Genomic DNA, 21,520 nt, shown 5'->3' on the forward strand with positions numbered 1-21,520 from the left:
CGTGTATAACACATTTTGTTTATCCATTCATCTGTGTACGCTTAGGTCATTTCTACCTTTTGGCTATTGCAAATAAAACTGTTTTGAACATGGATGTACAAATACCTCTTCAGATCTCTGTTTGAATTCTTTGGGATATATTCCCAGAAATAAAATTGCTAGATCACACGGTAATTCTCAGTTTAACTTTTTGAGGAATGAACACACTTGTTTTTCACAGCATATGCACCTGCGCCATTTTACATTCTGAGCAGCAAGACACAGGTGTTCTAATTTCTCCACATCTTCACCACTTGCCAATACTTGTCATTTTCAGTTGTTTTGATAATACCCATCCTATTGGGTGTGAACTAGTTTCTCGCTGTGACTTTGATTTACATTTCCGTAATGTTTGGTGATGTTGAGCATCTTTTTGTATTTTTTTAGATAGGTAATACACGTACATTGTTTAACTTTTAAAAAGGGTAAACTGTACAACAAGTTTAAGGGACAAAAAAAAATGAAGAGATCTCCTGTGTCTTCCTCCCCACTAGCAGTCTCAGTGATCAGTTTCTTGTGTACCCTTCAGAGATATTCTGTGGACTTACATATATAAAATTTCCATCCTTTTTAAAAATTTTTTTTTACATACACGGTGAGATCCCACCCACACTGGTTTTGTGAATTCCTTTTTCTTTTTTAAGTTAGAAATGCATCTTACCTATCATTTCATATCAATATCTACCACGGCTTCATTTTATAAAACACTATATAATCATACCTAATGAGTCAGAGTCTGCATTCGATAAGATCTTGGGTCATCTGTTTTCACAATACTTTCATGCTAGGCAATAAAATATTTTCAGTGCTCCTTTCAGATACTTTAAAAATATTTCTAACAGACATTTTGTATTTTCATTGTCTAAAGGCTGAGTTTAGAATTATGGATGTTGGGCTGGAAGATACAGTTCTACTCCCTGCACCTACATCCCTCACAATGATTTTGAAATCATTCATTGTTTAGGGCATGGTTTTGTTGCTAATATAAGACATAACATGAAATTAGTGTCAACATATCTCAAAAATATATCATACTATTGCTAGAAAAAAAATCAGTTGGTAGTCTTTTATTGTTTAGATATACCATAATTTATCTGGCCAAACCTTCAGTGATGAGCATTTCATTGTTTCCAATCTTTTGCAATTAGAAATCATGTTGCAGGATGATCTCCTTTGTGAGCATCTCTAGATGTATGTAGGATACATTTCTGGGTGAAATGGGTGTTTCAAAGGGTATGTGCATTTTTTATTTCATTTTATTGCCAAAATGCCCCCATAGAGACCTATCAGATTACACTCTCCAGCAGCATAGCCCGGTGTACCACTGCAATGTAACCATCACACTGTCTTATATTTTTCTCACTGAAAAGTGAAAAAATAGTGTGTCATTAGACTTTAAAAATTTTTTTCCTCCTAGGTGTAAGATGTAGAACATACTTCTATGTGTTTACAAAAGCATCTATGTTTCTATTTCCTTCTCAACTCTTTTATCCCACTTGATCTATTAATTTTACAGTACTTAAACTATTTCATCTTTTGTAGTTTTAGAATGTATTTTAATATCTTATAGTACTTGTTCCCACTCATTGCTCTTCACTTTAGAATTTTCCAGACTGCTGTCAAACATTTATTTTTTGTATAAAATTTAGAATTTTAGATGTCATATAAAATTTAAAATTATTAGTTCCCACTAAAATATTTCTATTTTTATTGGAATCGGGTTAAATTTATAAAATGTAAGGAGAGAAGTGACTTATTTCTTTCAACATATAATTGAGTCTAAGAACAAATGTGCTTTCCTTTAAATCTTAAACATCTTTTTTTGTTGTTACTGTAATTGGAATCTTTTCCTACATAGTTTACATATAAGATGGGTATTTCTTTCTTGTATTCTCTCTACAGCCCCTTGTTGAATTGTTTTAATTTTTAGTAGTTTTTCCAACTAATTCTTACGGGTCTTCCAGGTGTATAACTTTGCAGAGAATCTTTTTTCTTTTTCTTTTATTTTTTTTAATGTTTATTTCTTTTTGAGACAGAGACAGAGCATGAATGGGGAGGGTCAGAGAAAGAGGGAGACACAGAATCCAAAGCAGGCTCCAGGCTCTGAGCTGTTAGCACAGAGCCCGACACGGGACTCGTGAAATCATGACCTGAGCCGAAGTCGGATGCTTAACCGACTGAGCTGCCCAGGCGCCCCATAGCAGAGAATCTTTTTAAACTCATTGTTTTCCTGTGGTGTAATGACATTGGCTTATACTTGCAGGATAGTTTGGAACAGGAGTGGTAGTGGTAGGCCTCTCTGTTCTATTTCTGACACCAATGGATATGCTGCTTTAATTCGACATGTCACTATTAGATCAACTTTTGGCTTGAAATTTTTGTATATTTTAATTTACATGCTGTAACTAGCTACTTTCTTGCTCTAGAATTTTCTAGTCACTAAGAAAGTGAGATTCTTTCACATAGACCAACAATAAGTTATTTTTTAAGGGGAAGATCTATTTGTGTTGTAGGGTATTGTTTGTTCTAGTCGGCTAATTATATCTTGCAAGCCATTTCCAGACTTTTGAGAAAACAATGGTTTTTAGAACTTAAAGTCTTGGGTGGTGTATAGCAGATTCACAGAAGTAAAAGACTTCTGTGACCTTAAGAGAAAATTGCAGGGTTTCCTTAGAAAACAGAACAGCCAGAAATAGTTTCTCTCTCTGTACTTAAGAGACAGGCCTGATAAAGGCAAGAAATGTAAACAAATTGGTCTGTTAAAATAAACATAATTACCCCGCCACCAACAACAAAAAAAATCTCTGTAGAAACAAAAGGGTTCAGAGCCCTAGGCAGGGGCTTATTTATTTTAAGCTGTGTTTGATTCAAGCTCTGTAGATCCAGTAGGAAGAAACTGTTGATGAATGGCTATGTGATAGTTAAAATTAACAGAAAAGAGAAGCAGTAACAAAAATCCTTTGTTTGGCTGTACAGTCCAACAAATGCTACCAAATGCCTATCACATACAAAACCTCCTTGATGTCATGGGACATACTAAAGATGAGTAAGAGATAGATCCTACTATCAATAACTCACTATTTAACAAACCATGGATACAGTATATTTATACAGTATACTATGTATATGTATACTGTGTACGTATGTGAGAGTGTATGTAGTTTTAGTAACAGACTTTGATAAAAGGCAGTAGTAGGGTTTGTAAGTTTAGGATTATGAAGGATGTATTGCAACCAGAAAATCAAAGTTGTCTAGAAGAGTAAAATCTGAGTTGGCCTTGAAAGGTATGCTGGCTGGCAAATATGTCAGAAGAGTTTTGTGTCACTGCCATTGGAGTCAGGGGTGAACTTTCTGAGAAACAAAAGTTAGAAAGGTAGATTGAAGCCACAGTGGTGGCTTTGAATACGAGACTTAGTGGTTTGGACAGTCACAGAGTAAGGATATTTACATATATATATATATATATATATATATATATATACACATATATATATATATGTGTGTGTGTGTGTATGTATATATATATATATATATATATTTCAATGAAGTTTTGGAGCTTTAAAGTAAGAATGTTTAAACACCTAGAGTTTTTAATTTATCCCTTTGGAAATCTAGGTCAAAGGAATTGGAAGAACTATATTTTACACACTTAAGAAAAACTTCAGAATGTGAAATCAGAGAAGTATGGTTCATTGCAGTTACAGAAAATATTTTGAAAAGTGAAATATAATTAAGAAGCATTAGGAAAGATAGCAAATGCATCAAAGTAAGCACAAAGTCAGAATTACCCTACTTAGGACAAGATTTTTCTAAGTACTTTACGAGGACCTCATAAGCAATAACAGAATTCATAAATACATCAGAAGGTGAAAGGGATTTGGAGAATAAGTGGGACAAATTGATGGGCACCATAGAAGAACAATACCCAGATAGGAAAAAAAGGAGAGAACAGAAACAGTGAATTCCTTGACATTCACCTCTATTGAGAAAAAGCTGGGCAAGGGTCCCATTCCTACAGAATTGATAAATGCATAGAATATTCTTGGTTACATCGACAGCTTGAATATAGATAAATCACTAGAAAGTGTGATGCTGTCCTTGGATTTTTTTAAATATAATTTTCGTACATTTAAACTAGCATAAATTTCAAGTGTGCTTATAGTTTGATGAATTTTTATCTAGTTATGCATTCATGTGTGTTCTCATTTATGTCTGGCCTCTTTAACTCAACACATTGTTGACCTGAAAGTTTTGGAGGATGAAACTGTTGACTTGTTGGCTAACCTATGCCCACCCCGCCTCCCCCCATGATAAAGAGCAATTTGTAGAGGACTGGCAAGCTGCCTGTGAGATTACCATCTCTTTGTAGGGTTCTTGAAGGAACCCTGAGAAATTCAGCCTGGTAAAACCTATTTCTGGGCTTGGCAAGCCACTGCAATTCAGTGGGAGACTGTCGGGCAAACACAACATGGTTTCTTTTAAAAAGAAAATCTGAATTATCAGAGTTCTGCAGAGGGACTAAATAAAACTTGGTTTTTAATTCACTCGAATTTTTAGAATGCTTTTCTGAAAATAAAAATAACTATTGTAGAATCAATACATAAATTTTTTTTTTTCATAATATGATTGAAAGATACAAAGGAGGAAACAAAAATCACCTGTAATCTCACTGCTTAGAGTAATCACCGTTTAACATTTTGGCAGGTAATCTGTGGTGGATGTGTGCACTGATATCCTTCTATATCAGTAACTCTAAAGTTATAAATCTCTTAGGATTAGATTCCACTCTGAATGATAGGAAGCCTGAAATAATCATGGCTTAAATAGGGCTGATGTTTGTTTCTCTCTTACATAATGAAGTCTGAGGGTAAATAGTCCAGAGCTGATATAACAGGTCCATCATCCTTAGACACCTTATTGCCACCATCTTCAATATGTGGCTTACTCTTTGTGATCCAGTGTGACTTTTTCATCTAAGGCCATCAAGTCCTTATTTCGCGGAAGGAGGAAGAGGCAAAGAAAGACATGCACCTTCCCTTTGTTAGTTTCTCAGAGTTGCATATTCCACTTTGATCTATCTTTTTGACCAGGATTTACATTGCTAATCTAGTTGCAAGAGAGACTAGCTAGGAAATAGCCTTTATTCCAGGTGGCCATAATTCCAGCTGAGATTTGGGTTTCTCCTTTAAAAGGACAGAAGGAGATGGGGTGCCTGGGTGGCTCAGTCGGTTGAGTGTCTGACTTCGGCTCGGGTCATGATCTCGCGGTCTGTGAGTTCGAGCCCCGCGTCGGGCTCTGTGCTGACAGCTCAGAGCCTAGAGCCTGTTTCGGATTCTGTGTTTCCCTCTCTCTGACCCTCCCCCGTTCATGCTCTGTCTCTCTCTGTCTCAAAAATAAATAAACGTTAAAAAAAAAAAAAATTTAAAAAAAAAACGGAGATACAGATAATGGGACAATAGTGTCACAAGCATTTCCATTTTAAATATGTATATCGCTCATTTGGAACATTTTATAGTATTGCATTATGTGAATTTAGTCTGCTGTTGAATATTTTGGTTTCCATCCCCTATTATCCTGCACAATGCTGAAGAGAACATATTTTTATTTGCCTTTTTTTTTTTTTTTTTCACCCACCTGGTTTTTGTCTTATTGTAAGTAAATTCCTTAAGTAAAATTGCAAGGTCAAGGACTACACATGCACATTTTAAATTTTGATTCATTTCTGCTTTTCAGAAGTCCTTTCATTTTCACCTACCAGGAATAATTGAGTTTCCATTTCCCCACGTCCTCATGATTAGTTTCTTTATGTGAGTGTTTGGACAAACCATTTCCTCTCTGTAGTTTTAATCTACACTTCCATTACTTGTAGGTTGATCAGCTTTGCATTTGTTTTTGGTGTTTTGTGATTTCAGTATTTTGTTGGCCTTCGTTTGCAAATTGCCTGTTTCTGATTTTGGCTCATTTTTGTCTTGGAATCTTTGTGTTTTTCTCAGTTATTAGAGTTCTTTATATATTAAGGATATCAATTCCTGGTTTTATAGTTTTTGCCAGTATATCTTTCTTTCTTTTTTTGCCTTGTTTTGTTTCTCACATAAATAAACACATCTTTTATTATTTTCTTCAGGATCATGGCTTTAGGATGACACTTAAAAGTCCTTTTCCACCCCAAGATTATATCAAATATTTCCCTAAAGTTTTAGAATCTCTCTCTAGTATTCCATACAAAGATTTTTAAAGAAATACTTTATCAACTACAACAAACTGAAAATCAAAATCAAACTGCTTTCCCCCGTAAGTGTGGGTCTCCCTGTTGCCATTTTTGCAGGCTCAGTATTAATTAGTAAAAGAAGCTGCCTCTTCTATTCTCTCCCAAGGACCCAGATGGTACAGGCAAATGAAAACTTTTTTTTTTAATGTCTATTTCTTTTGAGAGAGAGAAGGAGCAGGGGAGGGGCAGAGAGATGGGGAGACAGAGAATCTCAAGCAAGCTCTGCACTGCCAGCACGGAGCCTGACACAGGGCTCAAATTCATGAACTATGAGATCAGGACCTAACCCGAAATCAAGAGTCAGAGGCTTAAGTGACTGAGCTACCCAGGTGTCCCCAAAACCCTTTCCTTTACTCTGATCCCTGACATGTTAACTGGTGTGATTAGTAGGAAATTTTTTGGTTGAAAAGCCTTTTCCAGACCCCAAAACATTGCTGATTGCCTGATTTTTGTCCAGACATAAATGCATGTGAGGGACCCAGCATAAAGTGTTCAATAAATGGTAGCTGTTTTTATAAACTTCTTCACTTAATCAAAAGCAGTTTTTAAATCCATTTCTTTGAAAATCTAAAGGACTAGAAGGGGCTTGTCCCCTAATTATACCTGACACCTTCCCACTAAACAGCACAGTTTTGTCAGCATTGAAAGTCTGTTCAGTTAGGTAACACCTCTTGCCAGTTACCTACCCACGTGCCACAGGGAACTCCCTAGTGACCATGGTATCTGTGCCCTCTCCTTCACAGTTGACTTTGATGTCCACATTTGTCTGGACACTGAAGTTTGAACTAATGCATTATCTGTGGTTTGGGTTGGGGGGAGTGCACAACGTTTTTATTTTTATTTTTTTTTAATGCAATTTATTGTCAAATTGGCTAACATACAGTGTATACAGTGTGCTCTTGGTTTTGGGGATAGATTCCCATGGTTCATCGCTTACATACAACACTCAGTTCTCATCCCAACATAACATGACTAGAATAAACTAGCTTACTCTTGAATTAATGTTAAACGAATAATGATTCTCCTTGTTGATGCTGATCTTCTTAGCCACTTACTGGTGTACCATTTTATTAACCTTTTTCCTTTTTTCTCACCCATTGTCATTGCTGTGGATTTTCAGCAACTCGTATAAATTCTATTGTCCTTAACTTGCCTCTGCTTCTAAATTATTCATCCCATAAATAATACTTGTAGTTTCCATCTCTCTCTCTCCCTTTTTAATGGTATCTTTACTTTTATCCATCATATTCATATGTTGCTTTTTACTAGCACTTTTATCACCCTTGCTACTTTTGTTCTTATAGGACATACTGGGTTAATAATGTTCATTAAACACCTGAGAAGCAATCTCAAATAAAACAAACATTATGGAACAGAAGCATCATGTAGGCCTGTCGTGTATGATCTTTAACGCAGTTTCTTTTTGGTGGTTGTGGACCACAGCTTTTGCTTTGAAGTGTAGATATATCCATAGTGTGAGAGATTAGGTTAGAGTAGTACTTATTTTTTTAATTTACTATTATCATTAACTATTTCTAACCTTATCTTTATATCCCATATTCCTTATTTCCTTTCCTCTAAATGCTGTTACCTGTTTGCTGTCAACCTTTTAAAATGTTGTCTCTAATAGAAACTTCTGTGGTAATTGCTCTGTATTCCCAAAGAGAAAAAAAAAATGTCTTGGTTCTTCCCTCCATCCCCCCAAAAATCTGGTTGAAATCTGGTTTTAAAAAGAATTCAAGGGGCACCTGGGTGGCCAACTTCGGCTCTGGTCATGATGTCACAGTTTATGGGTTTGAGCCCTGTGTCAGGCTCTGCTGACAGCTCACAGCCTGGAGCCTGTCTCAGGTTCTGTGTCTCCCTCTCTCTCTGCCCCTCCCCCACTCGCACTCTGTCTCTCTCTCTCTCTCTCAAAAATAAACACCAAAAATAAAAATTTAAAAAGAACTCAAGAGTGTATAAGAAGTAGCTAAAGTAGAAAGTGAAAGTTGTAGTATTGTCAACCACCCTCTCCCCTGCAGTAACCACTTTTACCAGTTTGGTATATGCGCTCAGTCTTTTTTAATTACATCTATATATTTACATAAATGAGGTCATATGCGTAGCTCTGTGAATTTCTTTACCATCAACTCTAATTACTTTGTAACATTTTTAAAGTTCTGGTACCAGACAGCCAATGATGTTTGCTCCCAAGCCAACTCCTGCCTATTTTCCCTCTCTCTTTAATATTGACTGCCAACATTCCCACCCTTCCTGAACTTAAGTTGGGCTGTTTTCTTTCTATGACCACTCTCCGCTGCTTTACGCATTTACTGAAGAGTCAAGTCAGAGAAGAGGATAAGCATGAAGGAGCAGCCATAAGTGTCAATTCCCCAGCTGTGTGTGTTATCTAGCCACTCTCCAACCAGAAAGTGGCTTCACTGTGTTCACCATGCATGCTGCAGATTCTCTGCTCAAATGGAAAATTATCCCTCTATCCAGCTGTGTAGTCAGCTTAACAGTGAGTATGATTGGCACATTTAACAGCTCTCCTGCAAGATAGAATCAAGATGGAAAGCGAAAGAAAGTGCAAGATTACCAAATAAAATTGAGATGTATTTATAGAAATCTCTGAGTGTTGGAGAGCCTTGCCGAAAATCCTTAGCAGGGGTAATAGTTCCAAATTAGGCAAATTTAGCTCAGCGGTAACCATTTTTAACTCAGGATGGTGTGGTACAAGGTGGAGATTCTCAATAGAGTGTGCTCTCTTTCCCTGCGGCTCTGAGAATCTTATACATCTCTATTGGGGCATAGAGTATCTCCTAGTGAGCTGTAACTATCCATGGCAACAAGTGTATGTACACTCAGGGGTGTTGGTTCAAAGAAAGTTCACAAGCCCTGTTAAGAGCTAGGTTCCTCATTTTTCAAAGAGGTATTTGGACTAGATGATCTTATAAATTGTGTATTATGTTTTCAGAAAGTCAATTGTAAACAACACAGTGGTATAAACACATCTTGATGACAGGTTATATAAAAGAGTGAGGGTGCAGTCCACCCAGGGAAATGATGGAATGATGAAAAGGAACATTTTTGTGTTAAGAGAGAGGTTAGAAATAATCTAATTAAGTCTCATTCATCAGGTAAAGAAATTTGAGGCCCAGAGAATTTAGGGATTTGGACTAATAACAAATTAGAGGCAAAGTTAAAAACTAATACTTTATGCCTAGAACTAATCACAGCCCAGCAATAAAATCTGATTGATTTTTTTTTTAAGCTAAAAATAAATTTCTACTTTGGAAAACAGTTTGGTAGTTTCTTATAAAGTTAAACATTTAACCCAGAAATGTCACTATTAAGTATTTACCCAAGAGAAATGAAATTATATGCCCCTACAAAAACCTATAATGTAAATGTCTTATAACTGCTTTATTAATACTTGGCAAAAACTGGAACAGCAACCCAAATGTCCATCAGCTTGTGAATGCATAAGCCAATTCTGGTACATCCATACATTGGAATACTTTTTAGCAATAAAAGGGAATGACCTGCTGAGAGCAACAAGAAGGATGAATCTCAAAAACATTATGCTTGTAGTATATGAAATTTCGAGTTGCTCAGCCTCCTTGCCAGCTCTGGTCAGTCTTTCACTTTGACCCTTGTAGTAAAAGTGTAGTGGTATCCTATTGTGGTTTTAATTTGTATTTCTCTAAGGACTAATATTGAGCATCTTTTCATTTGAAAAGATTTGAAGTTGTAAGGATTTTATTTTATTTTATTTTCTGCTTTCAAGTTCTTTATGAGATACGTGTTTTGCAAGTATATTCTCCCAGTCTGAGTTATCTTACATTTTCTGAAGAGTGTCTTTTGAAGAACTAAAGTTTCAAGTTTCAATTAAGTTCAATTTATAGATTTTCTGTTATGGTTCTTGTTCTGTGTCTAATCTAAAATTTTTGGCTAACGTAAAGCACAAAGATTTTCCTCTGTTTTACTAGAGTCGCCCTGTCCAGTAGAGTATCCACCAGCGGTATATGGCTATTAAACACAAAGTTGCTATTATGACTAAGGAACTGAAATTTAAAATGTATTTTAATTCAACTTTAAAGGCTGATACTCGGGGCACATAGGTAGCTCAATCAGTTGAGCTCCGGCTCAGTTGGATGACTTCGGCTCAGGTCATAATATCCCGGTTCGTGGGTTCAATCCCCACATCAGGCTTTGTGCTGACAGCTCAGAGCCTGGAGCCTGCTTCAGATTCTGTGTCTCCCTCTCTCTCTACCCCTCCCCTGCACACACTCTGTCTGTCTGTGTCTCTCTCTCTCTCTCTCAAAAACGAATAAATGTTAAAAAAAAAATTTTTAATAAAACCTGATAATTCAATTATTGAGAAAATTTTAAGTATGTTTGAAAGAACTTGAGTATGTGGATCTACTTTTTCAACTGTAAGTTTTATGAAATCTCAATACATACTAAGTATTACAGATGAAAATTTATCATCTGAATTGAAATATGCTGCAAGTATAATGTTAACACTAGATTTTGGAGACTTGGTACCGTAAAGTAATGTAAAAATGTCTCATTAATATTTTATATCAATTCTATGTTGAAAATTTAGATATATTGGGTTAAATGAAATATAGTACTAAAATTAATTTCACCTGTTCCTTTTACTTTCTTAATTTACCTACTAGAAAATTAAAAATTATGTATGTAGCATGTATTGTATTTATATTGCATGTACTTCCCAGAAGTTTTTATTGTTTTAGCTCTTACATTTAGTTCTATGATCCATTCCAAGTTTAAAGGCCCCTTTAACCTCAATATTTTATGATTTTTATGGAAGCTAAGAGTCCAATGAACATAAGCAAGGCTGGGAAAAAGAATTAAATTTTTTTTTTAAATCTGTAGATTTTATCATTAGGAAATATATTTTTTAATGTTAAAATGCACTAGGGTACAACTTCTCAGGGATATAGAAATGACAGTGTCAGTAGTCTTAATTAGTAGTCAGTAAGTCAGTAGTCTTAATCCCAAGCTGTCTGCCTTAGAAGTAAGCTAGCAGGGGTTAGTGGTACAACAGGAAAGCAATATTGAGGGAAAAGATGACTAGAACAAATTATAGTCACTTTTGTTTCTAAGATTCTTAAGTTTTTTTCCTATCCATATTAAATATGTTGCTCTTAATATAGTACACTATCATAGGTTTCCTACTAGTATATTAGTGGAAAGATTTAAGAGAAAGCAGTTAGAACTTGTGCTGGTTTGAGTGCAAATTCAGTCTGTTATTAATTGTGTGATCTTGGGCCTTGACAGTTAAGTTAGTATCAATAACATTTATTCAGTTGTTGGGAAAGGACTAATTAAATACTGGATAGAAAATATTTGTCAGTAATTCTTATTGTTTGTGAAGGTAATTCATACAATGAAGTTTCCAGTTGCTACTCCTTTCTGAGCTGTGGTCTAATTTTATTTTTAGAATTCCTTTTCAAGTGTCAGCATTACTGTGTATTTTTATGAATATGTATATCTTATAAATATAGCCATCATATTAATATAACATTTCTGGTAATTAAATAACGCTCAACATCACTTGAAAAACTTCTTGTAAAATTATAAAGCCTTGCCAAATCTTGTTAGGGAAGTGTTTTACTAAACTTCATAAGACTAGGAAGCATCAAGGAGTTCACTGAAGGTACTAACATAATCTCAAAATTTTAGGCTAAAAATCTGGGAGTTATCTTTATTTCTTTCCTTTCCCCCTGCCCAAGGCCATATCTTGTACCATGAGACTTTTGTCATAAGGAAAACAGCACTACAGATTTTGACAATGGTAGGAAAGGTATAATTAAATAATTCTGATGTCTGCGGAAGTTTCTGGTAACAATACAGAAAAGACACCTTAGCACTTGTTACTAATATTAAATAGTTGTAAATAGTTTGCCTTTTTTAAAAAACCAGATCTCCTTGCTCCCCTTACCCCCTTTTTAAAGACATAGTTATATCTAAGGTTAAAATCACCAACCTTTGCTTTTCCTCCCTTACTACTTTCCTCAAGTTGATGTGCATCATACCTATACATGCCTTTATTAGCTTAGTATATTTAAAGTATGTATTCAATATTATTAGTATTGCCAAATTCTTGAGAGTTACACCAATTTATACTCCATTTTTACTATATTCTCTTCAGTACTTAGCATCATTAGTCCATTTGCTCGTTATCATCTTATTTTGCATTTCCCCGATTCTAGTGATTTTGAGCTTTTTATATCTACATTTATTGCCCACTCTTGTTTCCTCATTTCTATTGGGTTTTTAAATCTTTTTTTGTTGATTTATATGAATTTTTTATACTGAATAGGTTACAAATAAAAAGCACTAGTGAAGTTATTAGCAATAACTTATTAGTTATTAGTTACTAATAACTTTATTAGTGCTTTTTTATTAACACGTATGGGAAATATCCTCTCCCAATCTCTGGCTTGTGTTTTCACTCTGTTACTGGTGTCTTTTGAAGATTTTCATTTTACTTTATTAATTTTTTAATGTTTATTTTTGAGAGAGAAAGAGAGCAAGCGAGAGCGGGGGAGGGGCAGAGAGCGATGGAAACAGAATCTGAAGCAGGCTCCAGGCTCTGGGCTGTCAGCACAGATTCTGATGCAGGACTCAAACTCACAGACCACGAGATCATGACCTGAGCCAAAGTTGGACACTTAACCTTCTGAGCCACCCAGGCGCCCTGAAGATTTCATTTTAAAGTACTGTAGTCAGGTTTCTTAATCTTTGTCTTATTTGTACTTTTTTGTCTCTAAAGAAAGTCTCCACTACCCTAGGGTAGTAAAGAACTTACCCTCTTTTTATTTTTCACTAAAAGTTTTAAATTTTTTGCCTTTGTACCTTAAGTATTTAAGTCCTCTGGAATTGATTTTTATGTATGGTATGAAGTAAATTTTTTCAGATGGGTTGCAAACTTCCCCAGCATTATATATTAGAAATGCCACATTTATCATATGGCAAGCCCCTGGATATGTGTGTCTGTTTGCTGGACTGTTTATTTCTATTTCATTTGTCCATTAACTATCACAGTTCAACATCCTACTGTTAATTACATTATAGTTAAGTTGTAATATCAGAAAATTTAAGTCTTCACTAATCATTGGTCTTTAGTTTTTTCCTAGGTAATCTTAGCCCTTGACTCTTTGATATGATTCTTAAACTCTATAAAAAAGTAGATTAGTGAGAATTGCTATTTTTGCAGAAGTTTATTTTCCTTTCCAATTAATATTATCTCTGACAAGAGTTTTATAAAATTTTTTGGTAAAGATTTTACACTTTTTTACTTTTATGGTGCATTTAAATTTTTGCCATATAAATGGTATTCTAATTTTTAACTCTTATTACTTTTTACTAATTGTTTATTGCTGGCATGTAATAGCTTAATTAAGGGGCGCCTGGGTGGCTCAGTTGGTTGGGCGTCTGACATCAGCTCAGGTCATGATCTCATGGTTTGTGAATTCGAGCCCCAAGTTGGGCTCTGTGCTGACAGCTCAGAGCCTGGAGCCTGCTTCAGATTCTGTGTGTCTCTCTGTCTGCCTCTGCCCTGCTCCACACTCTGTCTCTCTCAAAAATAAATAAACATTAAAAAAATTTTTTTAAATAAAAAATAAATAAAATAACTCAATTAATTTTGGTACTTTGATTTTTGTATCCAGCAACCTTGATGAACTCTCTTATTAGCTGTAATAGTTTGTTTTCAGAGTGTCTTTTAATCATATCAACTGGGAACAGTGACTTTTTGTTTCTCTATTTCTAATCATCTTTTTTAGTTTTCTTGTCTTATTGCATTATATAGCATTTCCAGGTATAGTGTTGAATTTAAGCAGTCATAGTGAGTATCCTTGTTTTGTTTTGTTTTTTTAATTTTTTTTAACGTTTATTTATTTTTGAGACAGAGAGAGACAGAGCATGAACAGGGGAGGGGCAGAGAGAGAGGGAGACACAGAATCTGAAACAGGCTCCAGGCTCTGAGCTGTCAGCACAGAGCCCGACGCGGGGCTCGAACTCACGGACTGTGAGATCATGACCTGAGCCGAAGTCAGACACTTAACCGACCAAGCCACCCAGGCGCCCCTCCTTGTTTTGTTCTTGACTATAAGTTTTGTGTACTTCATCATTAACTATGATAAAGGATTTGGTTATGAACCTTTTATCAAATTAAAGAAATACCCTTCCATTTATAGTTTGCTAGGAGTTTCTGCCTAGAATCAATGTTGTGGTTTTTAAATATATTTTCTGAATCTATTGAGATTTGTTTTTTCCTATACTCGTTTATGTCTGAATTATATTAATAGGTTTTCTAATGTTGTACCAGGAAGCAAAACTATTACACAAAAATCAATTGGCTAAAAGTATTTTTTTTAATATTGTATTTGAATGAGAAGCAACCAAAGTCACTTCTTTATTTCACTGCCAGGGAGAAAAGCAAACTAAACCTGTTTTCTCTTTGCTCATAGATATACATAGTGAATATATGACTTAGTTAAATAGACAAAGGAGAAAAAGGAAATAAATGGTGATATCATTTATAACTTATTTCATTAACACAATTGCCTATAAAAAGCAGTTCATTTATAGTGCTGTGCAATTGTCCCAAACAATATTAAAGAGCTTTTGGCATTAACTCAACCTAAAGTTATAGTTTACATTAAAGATAATGAAAAGTAATTTCAGAGCAAAACTACTTTACAGTGAGAGAATCCTAATACTTTTTTTTTTTTAACGGAAGAGAACACCCAACAAAAGAAAATTTCTGTTATGATGGATTATAGACTAATTTAATATTGTGATTTAGTTGGGATCTTTGCTTTATCTTACATTAGCCAGCTAACTAATTTTCTTTGTTCTCAACTAGATTATAAATTCAGTCTATGTTCTTATCAATTCACATTGTGGCCTTTTAGAGCACATTATCTCTGCAAAAAAAAAAAAACAAAAAACTTGTTTTTTTAAATCTCTGATGATTCTTTTTTCTCTATGTTACATGAAATGCCATGGTGGTTAAGTGTACTCTTTCTGGATCTCACTGTCCTGCATTCGAGTCCTGATACAGTTCTTACAACTTTGGGAACATGTGCAAATTTCATAATCTCTGTGTCTCATTTTCTTCATTTGTAAGATAGGAATACACTTCCTACCTCATAACTTTCTTGAGAGGATTAAAGAAGTTAAATATAAAGTTTTTACAGAGTGCCTTACACTGCAAAAAACACCATATCAAAATAACTGTGTATATTGTTATTTTAAACAACACTAGGAAGTAGAAGAACATACATGATATTTTGGTCCATGATTCTTTCTGCAGAAGACAGCCAATTCTCTAAAATTCAGTTTGCTATGACCAAATTGCTAAGTGTACCAAATGTACTAATTTGTTAAATTTTCTGGTTTTGTTTTATGAAGTTTACAGTAATTCGTACTGCTTTTGAAGATTTCTGTGAGGTTAATTTGGCCAGTTGTCATTTTGTCTTCATAGCAGCTTTTGAAAGTATTAGAGCTGCTGAAACCTGAGGTTGTGATGTGAGTCTTGTTAGTAATAGATGTAATATTCAGAAACACATATTTCACGGTCAGTAATCTGAAACCTCCAAAGGGTATGTGCCTAAGTGAAAGGAGAACTAGAAAAGTATCATTCACTTGCTCAAGAAGTCAATAAGGAAGATGGTCTCTGCAAGGAGCTTGAGCCAACTGCTTTGAGAGTGTTGAAAGTCTGATTTATATAATGTTAACCACTTAATGGACTGAGCCACATAGGCGTCCTCGCCTGAGTGCATATTGTAATCAGCTGTACATTTAACAGCAGAAATTTCTAAAATGTAACAGAACAATAAAACTGAGAACATAAGTTAAATACAAACTGAAAGGCAGGGGAGCCTGGGTGGCTCAGTCAATTGATCATCCGACTTTGGCTCAAGTCATGATCTCTTGGTTTCGTAGGTTTGAGCCCTGTGTCAGGCTCTGTGCTAACAGCTTGGAGCCTGGAGCCTGCTTCAGATTCTGTGTTTCTGTGTTTCCCTCTCTCTCTGTCCCTCCCCCGCTCATGCTCTCTCTCTGTCTCTCAAAAATAAATAAGTTTTTAAAAAGTTAAAAAAAAATTGAAAAGCAAAATATACTTAACATTATTGATAATTGAATAGTTGCTTATGTACTAAAGAAAAATATTTAAAAAAATTTTTTTTTACATTTATTTATTTTTGAGAGACAGAGAGCACAAGTGGGGGAGGGACAGAGAGAGAATGAAACATAGAATCCGAAGCAGGCTCCAGGTTCTGAGCTGTCAGCACAGAGCCCAACGTGGGGCTCAAACTCAAAAACCATGAGATCATGACCTGAGCCGAAGTCGAAGGCCTAACCGACTGAGCCACCCAGGCGCCCCTAAGGGAAAATATTTTAAATTGTAAAGGAAGAAAAAATAAAATTAATAGAAGAAAAAAACACTGCATTGCTCCTGGCTTGAGAAATGTTATTGTATAATAAAAATGGCAGCATTCTGTAAATTCACATATAGATTGAATGAAGTAGCCTCCATTGACATCTTTGGGGAACATGAGTGTTTAAAAGTCTAGTCATTCTAATTTACTTGAAAATATTACAAAATATAAATGTTACAGCATTGGTATTAAAAATGAAAAACAAGACCAGGGAATAAAACAGAGGCTTCAAAAATATAAAATATTACAGAACTTGGAGGTGTAACTTACAAACCAAGAATAACTTAAAGGTGAAAGGAATCACCTTTAATGAATTTTGCTAGGACCCTGAGGAAAATGGACTTAGGTTTTTGTCCCTGTTGTGGATAAGAGATCAATTTAGGACTATTTACAAAAATCTATTTTCAGAGATCAGTTAGGTTTGTCACCATAATAGCTATTCTTCTGAAATGTGTCAATATCAGAAGGAAAGCAGCAAAGGCAGAATAAGGATAGTTGTTAAACCTATCCAAGTTGAGTAATAGGAGTTTATTATACTAGTTTTGCTTACTTGTATATTTGGGATTTTCCATAATAATTTTTTCAATGAAAGTAAAAAAAAATGGGAAAGATATATAGTGTGTATAACTGATAAAATTTTTATCCAAAAATATGAACAATGTTTATATATGTTAAACATATATGTTCTATAACCACATTCTATTTATTCAGTGGAAAAAAGGGATCAACAGGCAGACAATGAAGTATTGATAATAAATCATTACACAGAAAAACCTGCAGCTTTGGTATTAGTTAGAAATAAAATTAACATGAAAGCATTGGTGTGTGTTTATTAAGCTAGAAAAAAAAGTGTGAAACCTTATGTTGGCTAGAATATTCACTTATGTACTTGGTAGTGACTGTATCTAACTAGAGGGAAAACTAGCAATAGACGGTATTTATAAAATTGTTCACTCACTGTCCCTACTCTTCTGGGATAACAAGTATCTAAGACATTAGTGAATGCTACTATAGAATAGAATTTCTTCTCTAAAACACTGTCGATTTAGGTGGCCCCCCAAATTTAGGTGGCCTTTTCAGTCCCTTAATGGTTCTATAACTAGCAGTAAACACACTCTGTGGGTCAGGCACTGTTTCCATTCATTTAGACCTCACAACTTAAGGAGGGTAGTGTCTGTCTGCATCTTACAGATAGGAGGATTCAGTCTTTGCAAAATGAAGTGATTTTCCCCAAATCACATGTTAATAATGAGCTCAACCAGGATCTGAGCCCAGGCAGTCTTACTTCAGACCCCCTGCTTTAAATCATTTCTCCAAACTCCCTCTCAGAATTAAAACCTTGTATCAAGTAGTTGACTTTCCTTTTGAGGGCCATATAATTGCTTTAAGATGGCTACTATTAACATTCAGCTTCATTTTAGTATAGCTTCTAGATGGTTTTGACCATAATGCTGATGGGAATAAGCAGTGAAACAGATCTTCTGATATATAACTGATGTCATTGTAAATAGGTACAGCCTTTTTTGGAAAGCATTTTGGCAGCATATTTCAAGAGCCATAAAATGCTCACATTTTTTGACCTAGTTAATGCCATTTCTGGGAATCCTCTAAAGAAATAGTCTAATATGGAAAAAGCCATAAGCACTACAGTGATCACCACAGCCATGTTTGTAATAGAGCAACTGGAAGCAACCCTGAATGTTCATCAGTAGAGGAATGATTAAACACACCATGGTATATTTACTTAGGCAGCCAATAAAAATGAAGTGTGATGCAGCACAAAGAAAACAGGCATCTTGAGTTTTCAAAGTAGCACACAGCAGTATGTTTACAAAAATTACATTCTTTACAAATATGAAAAAAAGATGGAATAGAAAACTGTGTGTAATACTTTTTCTTTCTGCTGTTTTTCAAGCTTTTTGTAATATAAATTTATTCCTAACCTTAAGATTTAAATCACATGATTACCTAGTGTTTTTGTGTATTCGTCTCCTAGCCCTCACTAGATTATAACAACTGCTTGATTATAAGCTGTGTGGTTGCAGGCTGCATGTTAAAAAACATGCAGAGAGCATCACTGGACACAGGCAGACTTCAAGAACCTTGCAGGTGCTTCATTTACTGGTTGCATGAACCTCGGCCAGTCACTGTCTCACCTGACTCATTTGACCCATGAAGTGAGCAGTGCAGTTTTCAAAGCATGACTAGAATCTTTGGAGTCAGGGGACCTTACTGTGTGTGTCTTTGGCTCTTAGACAAGTAGCTCAAACTTTGTAAAGCTCAATTTCCTCATCCATAAAAATGGAGCTAGTGAGATCAAGGTCTGGCACTCCTTTAGTAGATGCTCTGAAAATGTTCCTTCCATTCAGTTATGGCCCTTATAAAGTGTTCCTCACCTTTCTCTTTGCATGACAAGAGCAAATATAAAGTCTTTCAGCTAACTTCTTTTGTCTGAAATCTTTTGAGCAGCAGCTTTTACACGTCTGTCTTCTAGAGTAACTTGTTACCTGTAATTTAGAGTTAAGGATGAAGGAAGAAAAGATTTTGTCATTCAGTATGGCCAGCAAACTTTTCAGTTTTGTTGTAATTCTTTTATCATCTGATTATAAAAAAAAGTAAGTGGCCATTGTTGAACATGTGAAAAATGTGGAAACCTGGAAGAAGAAAGCTATGCGATAATCTTCCCACCAAGAAATAACCATTATACGTTTCATTTTATTTCTTCTTAATTTTTTCTAAATATGACTTTTTTTTTTTTTTTTTTAAGTAGAACTATAGGAAAGCTCTCATTAGATCGTTTGTATGTTTGGGGCAAGTTTATTATGACGTTTTCTGTTTGCTTTGAGGTAGTGTACCTTTTTGTATTTTAATATTCATTTTTGAGAGGGAGACAGCACAAGTAGGGGAGGGGCAGAGAGAGAAGGAGACACAGAATCTGAAGCAGGCTCCATGGTCTGAGCTGTCAGCACAGAGCCCAATGCAGGGCGCGAACCCACAAACAACAAGATCGTGACCTGAGCCGAAGTCATACACTTAACTGACTGAGCCACCCAAGCGTCCCAAGGTAGTTTACCTTTAACAAGTAATTCTTATACAGAGATAAAGACCAAACTAGCAATAGGGAACCAGATGGAGGATGGGGTAAGGATAGCTCTGTCTTAATTAGTAGGACAATTTTTTCTGTAATTCTGATACCTGTCAAAGAATGTACTTATGTAAAGTATAATTACCCGAATCATACTTCCTGGACTTTTTTAGGACAATTACAATTTTAAATAACTTGTGATATTTTCATTGCAGGTTATCTTGTACCATTTCAGACCATGAGTTGTGAAGTTTGGTCTGGAAAATATAATCACCAGACATAAACTTGGAATAAAAAAAAAAAAAAGCTTGCAGAATAACCACAATTTCTTGGCTCTTGTCCTTATCATTTTTAGAACATGCAGTTTTAAAAAATCGTCAGTCCCTGTAACATCCTCTGGAGAAAAGGGGGAAATTTATCCAGTGACAGAACCAACAGAGCAGCAAATACCTAGAAAGGCAGCCTGACCTACTGTGTCTGTGCAGGGCCAGGCATTGATGCCACATTACCCTGACTTGTGTTGAGCTTGTACTGAAATCAGAAAGAGAGAATGTTACTTGTTGAGGGATTAAGAACGTCGATCCTTCCATTTCTGGGCTTTGCTGTTCAAGGCAGGCTTCTCCGGAATGACTTTAAAGGTGGGGGGAAAGGTGTTTTCCTTCTTCCATTTCTTTTCTTCACAGCAGTAGTAGAATTATGAAAGGTGACAGGGTACACCCTATATAAATAATTTTCATTGTGGCATATCTGTCATCCCCACTACATCGAGGAAGACATGAGAAATGTTTGAGGTCAGTGTATTGTCTTGCCTCATCACTCTCCTTGGAATATGCCACTGTGGCTTGTGCCCTTTTCACTTTTGAGGTCTGCTTCCACAGGCAAGAGACTGTTGATTGGTTGAGAGTAGGTGCCCCTCACTCCTGCTTTAGAATCTGCACATCAGGACAGTCACTTGTCCTTTTGAGTCTTGTCTTCTGACAAGGAAGGGCCATAACTCCTTACTGATACTTGCTTGTTAACCCTTCCCAATCATTTCCTCTTTGAGGAAAATCACTTATTTACGGGAGAAAACCTAACCTATAGTACAGTTTGAGAATCCAGATTAGAATTTAATGGACCTCCACAGCGTTAGGCAGTACTTAGGTGCAGTGGGATAGTAGAGATTTGGAAGTGTCGTGTGGGAGTGGGACAGATAACTATAGCCTGTAAACCTTCTACTTGGAATAACTTTGGTCTCTTCAAAACTGTGTTTGCCTGAGCTGGAACTTGGTACTCTGTGAAAAATGATGACCTGAGATTTTTGAGCTGCTGAGGGAAGTGGTACCCAGAGCTGTAAAAGGGAGGAAGCTGCATAGAAAGTTAGCTGAATCTACATGCTATTCTTATGAGAGAAAATGATCAGTTCTACTTAATTCACTATATCACTTCTTAGATTTTTTTCTGTAACTGATTATTGATAAAAGTGATTTTATTTCTTTCAGTATTGCCTGTCAGGGCACCCAACCTTACCATGCAATGTGCTCAAATTCAAATCAACTACTATTATGTTGGACTGTGGACTGGACATGACTTCCACTCTCAATTTCCTTCCTTTGCCACTTGTTCAAAGGTATGTGCTGCTGCATCTGAGACAAAATGAGATTTCGTTTTTTGAAAAATGGTACCGAT

General features: G+C 35.5%; 1 protein-coding gene across 2 annotated transcripts in view; it reads left to right on the forward strand.

Annotated features, from left to right (window-relative positions):
* The window catches only part of INTS9 (integrator complex subunit 9), a 102,447-nt gene that overhangs the window by 9,765 nt on the left and 71,162 nt on the right, over window positions 1–21,520 (forward strand). For both annotated transcript variants that reach the window (XM_049632360.1, XM_049632361.1), the window contains exon 2: window positions 21,334–21,461. In XM_049632360.1, the coding sequence (XP_049488317.1) occupies window positions 21,334–21,461 (128 nt within the window). The remainder of the gene's footprint in view (window positions 1–21,333; window positions 21,462–21,520) is intronic.

The sequence above is a fragment of the Panthera uncia genome, chromosome B1, assembly GCF_023721935.1.
Source record: "Panthera uncia isolate 11264 chromosome B1, Puncia_PCG_1.0, whole genome shotgun sequence".
Taxonomy (NCBI): Eukaryota; Metazoa; Chordata; class Mammalia; order Carnivora; family Felidae; genus Panthera; species Panthera uncia.